This window comes from Trachinotus anak, unplaced genomic scaffold, assembly GCF_046630095.1.
Source record: "Trachinotus anak isolate AG129_WGS33_773 ecotype Australia unplaced genomic scaffold, CSIRO_AGI_Tana_v1 ptg000012l, whole genome shotgun sequence".
Classification (NCBI taxonomy): domain Eukaryota; kingdom Metazoa; phylum Chordata; class Actinopteri; order Carangiformes; family Carangidae; genus Trachinotus; species Trachinotus anak.
Genome location: NW_027273863.1, coordinates 18,075,495 through 18,088,406, shown reverse-complemented (window position 1 = coordinate 18,088,406; position 12,912 = coordinate 18,075,495). Strand labels below are relative to the sequence as shown.

Here is a 12,912-nt window from a genome sequence, read left to right as displayed (position 1 = left end):
ACCATCACTATCTCATCAGTGTCCCATTACAAGGCCAAAACCGTCCATCAGCCTGTCTCTAAATACTTTTATATGTCCCTACCCTGGCTGTGGCTCACTGGTTCCTATGGAAAATGTAAATCTTTACAAACAGGTCACAAAAATGTTCTTTTTTCTTTTCAAAGAGGCTCAGTAATTTTCTAAAAGTGGTGGGCACTGTTGTTTTTTTTGTTTTTTTTTGTTGTTTGTTTTTTTCACTGTTGTTGTTTTTTTTATATTACCCAAACAAGAGTAAAGTACTCATTTGCTGGGGGACTATTTTCAGTGGTGGATTCATACACATTTGGTGCCCATGTATATTGTAATGAAGGAGCATGTCACCCAGTGCAACAAGGTGGCCCATTGATGTGTTTTTCCTAGTTTTTGAACAACAGTGGAGGAATGAAAATAGGCCTATATGAGGCTTTGGATACACAGACAATCCTTGTTAGTAGAATCAGTGCACTGTTGCTTTTGGTATTTACATCCGATGAAAAATGTAGAATACCCTTTAATGAAGATGCTTTTGAATTCTCTGGCCAACAATCTGGATAAATAAATAAAAACTAACACTCTGTGTTAGATGGCAGTGGTGATTTGAGTTAAACCCAGGTCATTGGAGTCCTCCCAGCCCTGACAGGGCAAAGAGGACATGTCCATGGCTAGTCATACAGGCCTGGCCTGCCTGACATCTCCCCGAGCTTCTGTGGGACACGAGTGGTCCCGCAGGGTGCTCCTCACCCGGCTCACCCCCTGGCAGTCCCCGTGTCCCTGGGCACTGGGGCAGCAAAAGTCCCTGAAGCACCTCTTGAAGTTCTCGTCCAGGAAGGCGTAGAGGATGGGGTTGAGGCTGCTGTTGGTGTAGCCCAGCGCCACGCAGAAGAAGTAGGCAGCCATCACGGCAGTGGTCTCAGGGATGTTGGCCGACAATGCCTTGACTAGGATGAAGATGTGGATGGGCGTCCAGCACACCACAAAGACAGCGACCACCACCAGCACCAGGCGCGTGATCCTCCGGAGGTTCCGGTCCTTCTCACGTGAGCCCGACAGGAGGCGAACGCTCTTCAGCCGCATGACCATCAGTGTGTAGCAGACAGTGATGATGATTACAGGTGCCACAAAGGCAAAGATGAAGACACAGATCTTCATCAGCGTGTCCCAGTAGGTGTAGGGCTCGGGGAACTGTAGGGCACACTCTGTAGTCCCTGTGAGTTACAGGAAAAGAGAATTAGAGGAAGAGATTTGGGGAACATGAATGTCTGAACTAAATTTCATGGCAACCCAACAGGAAGTGGCTGAGACATTTCTCTCAAAAACAAAAAAGCCAAGAGAAAAAATCAGGGGAATCACATCCTCTGGGAACCATGAATGTCTTTGCTAAATTTCATGGCAATCCATCCCTTGGTTGTCAAGATATTTCAGACTGAACCAAAATGTTGGACTAGCAGACCGACTGACTGACACTTACAACCAGAGCCGCATCATTAGCATGACTAAAAATTTTAATGTGACATTCTGCGATGCGGTAGGGTCGTCACTACAAAAAGGTAAAGGGCAGGAGCCGATTCATCGGCTAGTCTAATAGCTCTGGGTAGTGGACTGCGCTTTATTGAATAAAGGCTCATTGTGAACATGAACAACTTATTAGACTGTCGCTAAAGGAAAAAAATTAATCTTTCAAGCTCTATTCTGAGACAGGGAAGAGCCATTATGCCTGTCATAGCTTCATCTAGTCAAGTAGCTGTAATGCAGGCTCTCATCAAACCTGCAAAAATATCCTCTTCATAGAATTTGAAGGATGCTTCTTGCAGCTAATTGAGATAATTCAGGGCAAGGATGTTGCAGTGTGGTGAGGATTCAAGTTTGAAATTGCTTATAAGAGTCCCTTTGCAGCATATATTTTGTATTTTGTGTCTGTAGTAGACACAGACATGGAATTAACCAGATAAATATGAGTAGAAAGTCTTAGACTATATGAGTAGAAAGTCTTAGCCCTGTTAACCATCAGCTCATAACAGTGTAAATGTCAAGGTACCGTTATTGGTTTTAGTGCTGCCAAGTATCATGGCAGGGATCCCAGCAGCAGACGACAGCACCCAGATGATCACGTTGATGATCTTGGCCTTGACGGGCGTGCGGAAATCCAGGGCCTTGACCGGGTGGCACACGGCCACGTAGCGGTCCACGCTCATCATGGTCAAGGTGAAGATGCTGGTGAACATGTTGTAATAATCAATGGAGATGAAGACTTTGCATGCCACCTCGCCAAACGGCCAGGAGCTGAGCAGGTAGTCGGTGCTCTGGAAGGGCATGGTGGTGGTGACCAGAGCGTCTGCCACAGCCAGATTGAAGATGTAGATGTTGGTGGCTGTTTTCATCTTGGTGTATCTGTAGCAGGAGATGATCGGGAAGAGCTTGAATGGGTTTGATTGTCTTTTTCTTTCTATTTTTTTTTTAATTGTTTTGTTGCTTAATCCCTTTAAAAGAAGAACAAGGTTAATGAAATCATGTTTCCGGATAGGGATTAGTTCTCAGTGCTCAGCTGTCTCTCCTAAATAAACAGATTAAGTTCAGCAACCAAAAAAGGCTGCTCTATGTACACAAGTATAACATAAAGAGGATCAAGGGGGCGGTATATCTCTTACTTTTTCCACTGCCATCATGTGTTGAAAAATTCACGCCTTTAAAATGTAATCTATCAAGGCTGATTTCACATCCAGCCCTTAAAATGAAAAGACCTTCATGAGGCTTTACTCAGAATCTTACATGAAATGGACCAGATCAGCTTTGAGAGGAAATATTGACATTACAATCACTGCAAATCTTATAACAAGAAAAAAATAGCTCGGGATAATGCAGAAAGAAAAAAAACTTCTCCATTAAAAAACACATGCAGGGGAAATACTATAAGGGACATATAAGGGGAAATATACAGGGAATACAGCTTTCCTTTTCTTCTTCCATCCATGGCCCTGCAGGCTCCTGGATGCACATGTCTCTAAAGTGAATACATTAATGAGAGCAGCTGCACAGACTGATGTTCAAAAATGAAGAGCACTAAATTTCCTACATTATTTAATGAGGCGTTTCACACCGAGTGACGCGTAATGACTGCCATCGCTTTTGACATAATATATGCAAAGCTTAAACTCACCTTATGATGACATACATGACCAAACAATTGCCCACCAAGCCCACCACAAACACCACGGAGTACACCGCGACTATGATGGGGATGATGGGCGACATGGGCTCGACCTCAGTGTCCCATGTGCCGTTGGGTGTGTAGTTGAAGATGTCCGACAGGCCGGGTTGCCAGGTGAAGTTTGGGACGCACTCCTCTGGCTGGCCCGAGGGACACCTGTCCTCTTTGTAGATGTGCACCACGCTGCTTTCCATGGCGCTGAATGCTGCCTGCGCCGGCCGGACCGCTGCTGCTGCTGCCGCGGCCGCTGCTGGGCGTAAACTGTCCGTTCAGCTTAGACAGATATCGGTCACGATAGCTGAATTTCTGACGACTGCTACGGAAAAAACAAACAAACAAACAAAAAAAACAAAAACAAAAACAAAACAACACACGAACAGCAAAATTCTACATAACCACAGTTTATGGCTCCAGCGAATCAGCGCGCAACAGCACCGCGCTCAAGGACATTATTACGAAAGTGTGCCACCACCTTACCTGTATTTCTGCTTCCAAAAAGTTCGTTCGAATAAAAGCAGACTGGTGAGGAGTGTTTTGCAGGACGTGCAGCCACGGATGCTGGAAATACGACAGAAAGTAAAGGTTTCTGGGCAGCTGTGTGGACGAGCAGAAGATTCACTGGCTGTGCCACCGCTGCGTACCCGAAGGTGCGCACTGAAAGCCCGACTGCTCACTCAGTGACATCAGAGGCTGAGCCAACAGATATGACAGTATCCAGCCAACAGAAACCAGAATACACCACAGCCATCACACTCAGCTGGAAATATATTTATCACATACATCGAACGCATTATTTAGCTTTTTGGTTGCTTTTTTTTTTTTTTTTTCATCATGTCATCACAAATGACCCCTCACACTCGCAAAGCTGTGACCATTCAGGGACCTGCTTACTCATCCAGTCACAATAACCTTAAATAAATCAAGTTTTTATATCCTAGCCAGTTTACTAGTTGCTTACAGGAGAAGTAAAAGTAGGTAGGCTATGCCACAGTGTGGTGTCCAGATCTTTTTGAAAATGTTTAAATTCCCATCAGTGCTGCCATAAGATGTTCCCTAGCAACTCCTGTGAGAACTACCACTGCAATGCAAACATGCAGAATCCTATCAGATGTTGAAGAGGCATGAAGTAAGAAGGACACTTAACAGCAACCTTGAGATGATTGCATTTGTGCGTGCCAGCAGCACCAAATCATAACTAGCATGGGCAGAAATGAGCCCTATAACAGACAGGCATTTTGCAGACCACAAAATGAAAACTACTCATTACCTCTGTGGCCTGTTTTGACTCTGTTTTAGGCAGAATCAGTTTTTCTGCAAGAAGTTCCTTTCAGCTATGTGGTCTCATAACTTAATAAATTTAAACCCAATTTTCAATCCCCCCACTGCTTTAAAACATCATCCCCACAACAAGACGAGATGTGGCAACGCTGAGAGCTCAGCGTGAAGAGAAAATCTGGCTTTAAATAAAGAAAACACCTCTGTCGACAGAAATCACGACCAGTTCCCTTTTCTTTCTCTCTCTCCCCCAACAGATAGGACACAGATTTCGACCAGCACATAATTAAGCGGGTGCCGTTTCCTTTCCCTCATTTCATGCACTAACACCCGTTGCTTAGAGACCCATCATGGCCAGATGTTGCTTGAGTGACAAAGCCTTTTTGTAGGTGTGTTTCTATTGTTGCAGGCTTGACTTTGTGAGATGGTCTGTGTTTATCATGTTTGATGCAACTTCACCTACTTGAACCCTAACCTGGGAGTAGTTAAAGGGTGACTTACATCTCTCCTCGTATGAGAGGCGGAAAAAAAGACACTTTCTACCAGCCTTTGCCCTTAATCCTTATAATATGGTGCCAAAGGTCTGTTTGCGCACAGATATGATCTGCTACTCTTCCTCTGGCACTTGAAGCAGGTTGTTTTATTTGAGTTCCAGAAGAGGAGAGCAAATGTTTGCTATAACCTCCAGCAGATGATGTCAAGAATAAATCCACATTTGCATTTTGCGCCCTTTGCAAAATGACCTGAGGTGCTTTCTATTCTCTAGCACACTTCAATTAGTGGTTTCATGATAAAGACAGGTATTCAACACTAAGAGCTTGTTCATATCATTTTTGGAGGAAAAAAATTGTTATCATATGAAAAAACTCAGCTCAGAGTTTTTGAAATGTGCCCCACCATCTGATTTCTGTCTCATTTTGGTGTGTTTGATTTATCAGTTTCGATTTGAAAACTGTGCATTGTTAGTTCTCTGTGACTGGCCATGAACATTCATTGCCATAATGTATTGACAAGGAAAACCTCAATTTCTCAGCAGCTTTTGGAGATAAAAGAAGCTCTCTCCCACAGTAGCAAAACCCTTCCTCATCCACAGTGCAATACTCATTCAATCCTACTGCTATATTATTGACTTAACTTCAAAACATCTGCCTCCCCTCCCACACTCAGTCAGGCCTGTTACACAAAGTGGAAATACTTTTTACTGAGTACAAATGTGCACAATCTGCACCTATAAGCCTTAAGGTCATCATACTGTTTTAGAAACTGACTGAAAAAGAAGGCAATGTGTTTGAAATAAGGGAAAGATAAAAAGAATGAACAGGAAGTAAACTTGAGGTTTGAGGTGTGAGGAATGAAACAAAAAGGTAAAAAGGGACAGATTTAGAGTTAATCAGATGTGATGTCAGTTTACTGGTTTTGTCTGTTATCCATAACATCATCCCATGCTGTGAAAAAGGCCTGTTTGTCAGAGCTTTTCCCTGAAAAGACCTGCCTGCCGCTGCATGCAGATGCGCAGAGTAGTAATACTGAGCCAAAACCGTGAAGTTCCAGGTTGGAAAACCAAAACAATGAGCTGAAAGATGCTAAAAATCTTGTGTTATAATTCTCTGTGGGTGCATCACCACAAGCAACACCTTTCTCATCATACATAGTCATTTGACCCATTGTTAACATAAAAATATTATTTATATATTATCTAGAAACATAAATTGCTAAACATGTTCTGTGGTATAGCAGTGGTATGGTACTCTTCCCTCACCCTGATGTTTGGACTTGGGAATCTGTTCCTATTGATATGATGAGGTATAATTTCTTTAGTTCTATAGCTACAGAATACTCCCATCAACATCCATTTGCAATCATGGTAGAGCCTGTAACAATGTCTCATTACGCCAAGATTTCTATTCATCACAGCGCCTTGTTTGAAACCTCCTGAGAGGGCGCAAAGCGAAGAAATGAGGGGTGAAATGACCTTTGTTCGTCACTGTCCATTCAATACCACGTTTCTTCAAAACATTTTAAAAATTAAAAAAAAAAAAAAAGTCTTCTTCTAAGCTTTGTGGCAATGGATTTGTAAGATAATACAATGTGATTTTGAAAGTTTCTATTAGTCTAAGAGTAAGAAGAGTTGATCTGATATTATGTTTTTAAAAAAAATCCCCAATTTGAACATACACAGAGACCATTTTATCCATGTACTTTAAATGTCTCTGACATTGTTGGCTAAATATTAGATCAGTATTCAGAGTTGAATAGTCTGAATCCACTCCACATAAGGTGCTCCGGCAATTTACCAACTGAGGCACTTTCTGAGATTTCGTAAATCTCCTGCCATGGCTCTAACGAGAGAAAACATCAATATTCTCAGTTCAAACATCCAGAAGATCACAATGTTCACATTGGTATGTCTAGTCTTGTGAGTCAGATGCCAATTTGTGCATTAGAATTGCCTGACCTGAGAAACATACACACATTTATATGAAAGCAGCTTTGTATGCAGATCATATACAGGTATCCAGATGGTGTGGTCACTTTAGGTCTGCCTGATTCTGCTCTGGATGGAAATGACTTGGTTTGTGAAAATGTGATCGGCATGTGAAAATGTGATCGCCATGTGTTGTATTGTCCCTTCAAAGAATTCAGCTGTGCTTGGTACAGGTGTTGTATTTCTGTTCTGTGGAGAACAGTTTGGAACAAAGTGTTCCTGAACGTTTGTTCTCAGTAGGAATACTGACATTTGAAAACTATACAGATACTCTTGTAGGCCTTCTTGACAACACCCAACCTCTCCATCCAGTACATGTTCTTCCTCTTACCACTTTTCTCCCAGTTGGTCATTACTGTTTGACAAGGTATTTAAGTTTGAAACATCCACCTTTATCTGCACCTGAAGAGCCTGATCTTGATTTTTTTTTTTTTTTTTTAATCTTGGCCAGTTGCAGCCGTCAATAAGGATGGAACTGTTAAAAGAACAGAATAATTCAACGACACTGAACAGATTGAACAGATAAAAGAGAATACTGTAGGACATGTGCTTGTATATGTTACTTGGTACTCGTTTACATGCTGCATTATCACTCAACACTAAGGAGTCACTGGACTGTGACACATGGAGTTGTTCACTCCTCTTTTTTTAACTCTGCTTTGTTCTCCACCAGATCCTGAGAAAATGGTCTCACACTTTAGTGGCTAAATGCACCAGCACTTGAAAGCAGAATGGTACTGGTGAAGTGGTGTACAGTGTGGTTTTTGGGGTTTCGTTGACAACAGCGAAACAAGGTTGAGAGTAAATCAAAACAGTTGTAAAGCCAAAATAATGAGCTGAAAGATGCTAAAATGTTCCGTAAAGCTGAGACAAACTGCAGAGCTGGTAAGAATTATGTGAATCTGTCTCTATGAGAGACCCCTTTCACATTAGGAGGGCTCTGCATGGGCCATTCAAACCTCCCAGAATTTCATCTACTGAGCTTCAGTGATATCGGTGAGGAGAGGTGCCTGCACAGAGCCCCAAGGTTACTAATAAACAATACCCAGCTCAGCCACGGCCCATTCATGCAAGCCATACAGACTGATCCACTGCCATAGCACCATCACCTGATTATTTATTCACTGATTTCTGTCACTCTTGTTTTTTGTAAGTATCTGATACAATCTTGTGTTGCACAACGATAATTACATTGAATTTTTAATTACTCATAGTCATTTAATCCACTGTTCACTTGAAAATGCTGACTGGTGCAGATATTCAGAACTATTTCTTGTAGTAAATATATATTTATTTTGGATGTCATTGTATAAACACAGTGTACATAATTTTCTGGCGCTTTTGATCATTAATGCACATTCAGTGCGATTATTTGAGGAATCTGAACAGTCTGAACTATTTTATTAACTGTGGAACCATTTCTTAATGATATAAATAATCTATTTTGGAATATTAAGTTTTGATTTAGGAATGAAAATATTATTTAGTTTTTGTCAAAAAAAAAAAAGAAAGAAAAGTGAATTAAGACTGTTAATAATCAGAGCCATCACTCAGCAGCTGAATTAAGTAAACAGGTGACTGTCTAACTTCCTCAGTCTTGCCTAACCTCATGGTTCCAAGAGCACATCCAAAATCTCTAGTATATGGTCCAGTAACACAAGGAGAAGAGTGGATTTTACTGATTGTTTTTAAACAGGTAGGTCACTCAGCAACTAACCCTTTTACATTGAAGTACAGCCTGAAACTCCCATCTAGTATGACTGCATACAGCTCAGCAGGAAAATGAGTACTGTAAACCTGCACTTGGTTAAAAACAATATAAAGTCAAGCTCCGACAGCCTTGGGAATTGGGTAATTCCAGTGTCCATGTGGTACAGTTAGTGTCACAGCGTGGGATAACAGGCATCCACAGTGTGATGTCACACACAAGAGGATTATTGTCAGACTGAAGATCGAGGCGAGGCGTCGCTGTTATTTGTGATTTTCCTTAGATGCAGCCTTAAATCAAGCTCCATGCTGCGTGGCTGTCAACACGGTCTTGTTTTGATTGTCACTATGGGAACGGACAGTCTCTGACCCATGGTTACAAGAGGAAAGGGATTTGATCGATGAAGCAAGGTAACAATACTCTTCTCTCAGTGCCAGGCTGAGCAGATGAAGATGTCAAACACACAACAATTTGGAAGCATGAGCCGGAAACTCTTCACGTTAAATTATCTGAATGTTTATTAAATATCCAGACGTGAAACATCAGTCTGAGAGAGAGGGAGAACAAAGCTGAACTGAAAAGTTGAGACAGGAAATAAGACGGGCATCGCCTCAGGGGAGTTTCATCTATAAAACAAACCTCAGAGTCTGACTGCAACACAAACAGCCAGTTTCACCCTCCACTTCGACCCTGAACAAATGTGGGTAGCATAATAAAAAATGCAGTGGGGGAAGAAAAACCATCTGTTTCAGAGTCCAGAGTTCACTCAGTTGTTGCAGGTGAGCATGCACAGGGACCACAGAGTACCTGCCACTGTAAATAAGCGCTCCGAGAGCCAAGCAGGGCCAGGCAACTGCAGCCAGAGGCAGTGAGCCTCCACATAAATATTGACTCTGTGAACATCCCAGCTCTCCAGACCTTTTTAGATGTCAAAGCACGAGGAATGAGCGCATCATCCGAGTTTGCAAAGACAAGAGACCTGATTTGAATGCTCACTTACAAAGTTTAAGGACAAGTTGCATGTGCAGGAGAGTGTAGGTGTTCTTGTTGACTGAATGGGTGCTCTTTATCTGTCAAGGTTAGAAACAAATATTCAGAAAAATGTTGAAGAGTCAGTTCAGTTCCGGTTTGACGTTCTCAGTCTAAGTAAGGCTGCATGATTTCCACAGAGGACTCAGAGATGAAAAACATGTATTTTCCTAATGGAGTTTAACTTCAGCACTGAAGGCATCATGAAACAGATTACTCACGGGTATGCTGCTGCCAGTCTGGCCATGTGAGCCGCTGTGAGTAGAGCAGACAGAAGCTTTGTAAATAAGAATGGCTCTAAATGAATTGTCTACTTAGTGCAGAGATTGTGGCTTTTTTTTTTACATATTGAATATTAAAAATTAAAGGTAGGACTGAGCAGTATGAGCCTTGATCAGTTTTAAGGAGAGTTTAAGTTGATCATATGAACATGTGTCATTATAGTGTTAAAAAGAAGTGTTAACGTTAGTGATAGTGTCCTTTGTCACCTCATATCACATTTTATATCAGTGGATCACACTAGCTGTTATCATCACCAACTAAAGCTGCTACTCCATCAGAAGAACAGTCAAATCCCTGTTATATTACATCAGGAACTGATTGTGGGTCTGTGGGTTGTCAGGTTACACAACAATACACTTTTAATGCTGTTAGCATGCCAACTTAGCACTGCACTCTTACAATGTGCTGATACTCAGAGTGCAGAGTTTAAAAAGAGATCAAAACAGAGATATGGTCTTTTTTTTCTTCATTCATGTCATTGTGACATCTATATTACCCACAATCCAACTTGACATGTAGTGTAGTGGCTTCAAGCCCCTAGCCTCAAGCAGTAGCACAGTTGTACTCCTCAAGAACTGTAAACAGCCTCTAATGTGTAAAATCAGTGGAGTGCCTCTTAAATAGTTCTAAATATTTCATATATTTAATTTCTAAATATAAGCAAATACCCATTAGTGTATGGCATTTACTGATAATGTGTCTGAGACAGTTTACAGAGAAAAAGAAAAATCTCTCAATTCGGTAAACATGACGTGAGTTATGTGTAAATACCAAAGTAATAATTTGGACTGCTTGAGAAAACTAAACATAAGAGTAATTACAGCCACGGCTTTCCTTTCAAATGTGTTGACATTGATGGAGCCGCATTGTGGGGATTCATTACAGAGAAAAATGAATGCGGCACATAAACTTGGTGCAGTGGGTATAAAAAACAGCCTTGGGTGCTGTTTCTTAGTCACATTCAAAACCCAGACTCAGTCTCTTCTAAGCACCTCCTATAGAAATCAAAATGCATTCAAATGGCTGTGCCCTCTGCTTGTAGGAGGACTCTGCCGCAGCGTACACATCACAAGTGATTGTTGCAGTCGCTGTGTGTGCCGGAGAGCTGTGAAAAGCATGTGTATAGTCAAGGTCAGAGGAAAAGAGGTCAAACACCTCAGATTCAATTTCAGTTCTGATGGGAACAATCCACAGTGGATCCACCAACTCACATCGGCATTTGAACGCTAACTCACTGGATAAGACTGTAACAAAACCATTTTAAGAGTCATTCATCCCCAACAAATGGGTTTTGGTCATTTTTAGGGGAGACTGCAGATAGAAGCTGTGAATATTCTTGAGGTTTTGGCCTTTCTGTGCGATGGCTTGAGAACAGTGGGCTTCTAGTTATCGTTTCCTGCAATTACAACTCTGTGACATCCGCTCAGCAAGTCATGGTCAATGGGCAACAGGGGGCTTCAGTATGGTTATTAGACAACACTGAGAACTTGAAGAGCATCCTTTATTGACATGAAAAAAACACTTTTGTGTATTGTGTTACCTTATCTTTAAAAACTTTATATTTCAGGAGATTGGAAGGTGTTATCTGCATTTCCGTCATCGTGGAAGGATTGGACCAAGATGGCAACAATGATAGGGTGGAAAATTATTCTCAGGAATTGAAGGAAGCCTGGAGAGCCTCCTTTCATATGCAGCAGCCTGCATATGAAAGTGGGACTGCAACTAACCATTATTTCCATTATCCATTATCTGTTAATCTGATTACTGTTGATTATTTTCTCAATTAATCATATGGTGGTCAACAAAGCAGCATCACAATTTCCCAAAGCCCCAGATGATGTCTTCAAATGTCTTGTCTGAGCAAGTACACCTGTGCAATCTAATGCAATCCAGTACATAAAGTTCAGTTATTGTTGACACTGTCAGAGGTTTTAATGACTTTATATGTTTCAACATCAAGGTCGTAGTTAGTGGTGCTGTTGTTCTTGACTGCATTATATTCAGAGGTGTTTCTAATATTCTGCACCCTTGTGTACAGTTGAGTTCAAAAGTTGCATTAAAGAAATCTGCCTCAATTGTACAGTTGATCTTCAAAACATCCTTCCATAACCATTTAAATATGTTTCCCTCCTGGGAACCATTTGTGGTATGGCCTCAATGTTCAAATAGCTGAGTCCAAGTCCAAATTAATTTTTTATTGAAATCTTAAAAGTTAACATTCTCATTGATAAACCCTCCAATTAATTAACTTAACATGCTATGTAAAATCAAATGTCTGATTTTATAATAAAACTGGTCAACCTTCATAAAGCTGGAAAGGGGTATAAATATATATCGAAGCGTTTAGGCCCTGAATGGAAACTTGCTAAAGAACTACACAAGAATCAAAAACAAACAGCAGGGGACCTGAAAAAGTCCTTAAAGACAAATTGAAAATGTGGCCTGATGAGACCAAAGTCGAATTATGAGGTCATAATTTGCACAGCTATGTGTGGCCCGAAAAAACAAACAACTAGAATGAATGCAGGCTAACAGAAACAGATTTTAAGAAAATGTCTGCGACCATCGGTCAATAAGCTGCATCCTTCAGCAAGACAAAGCACAAAGCAAAGTCTGCTGAGGGATAGTTTCAAAAGAATAAGGTGAAAGTTTTGCTTTGGCCTTCCCAGCCTCCAGGGGTGAATTTAATAGAAACCCTGTGGACAGATGAGAAGGCTGCACATGACAGACAGCGAAGCTATCTGGTAGAGTTGGAACAAATATACCATGAAGAATGGGCTGAAATCACAGCAGGGAGGATCCAAAGCTGCTCAGAGGGAATCCCAGGAGGTTGGAGGAGGTTATAAAGGCAATAGTATTAGAGAACATTTCATAAATGTGAATGCAAACTTCTGGACTGATAAAATCTTC

At 41.3% G+C, this 12,912-nt stretch overlaps 1 protein-coding gene across 1 annotated transcript; it reads right to left on the bottom strand.

The window, feature by feature from the left end:
* Window positions 1-201: 201 nt before the first annotated feature.
* On the bottom strand, window positions 202-3,535 carry oprk1 (opioid receptor, kappa 1). Its single transcript, XM_071492554.1, has 3 exons — window positions 3,173-3,535; window positions 2,054-2,406; window positions 202-1,223 (listed from the first exon to the last, which is right to left on the bottom strand). Exons 1-3 carry the CDS (start codon window positions 3,415-3,417, stop codon window positions 685-687), a joined length of 1,137 nt encoding a protein of 378 aa, XP_071348655.1. The 5' UTR covers window positions 3,418-3,535; the 3' UTR covers window positions 202-684.
* Window positions 3,536-12,912: the final 9,377 nt, after the last annotated feature.

Coding starts and splice junctions, on each gene's coding strand:
- oprk1 (XM_071492554.1), bottom strand. CDS start 3,417: ATGGAAAGCAGCGTGGTGCACATCTACAAAGAGGACAGGTGTCCCTCG. Junction 2,407..3,172: donor GTCATGTATGTCATCATAAG/GTGAGTTTAAGC, acceptor CTCCTGCTACAG/ATACACCAAGATGAAAACAG. Junction 1,224..2,053: donor CAGCACTAAAACCAATAACG/GTACCTTGACAT, acceptor TGTAACTCACAG/GGACTACAGAGTGTGCCCTA.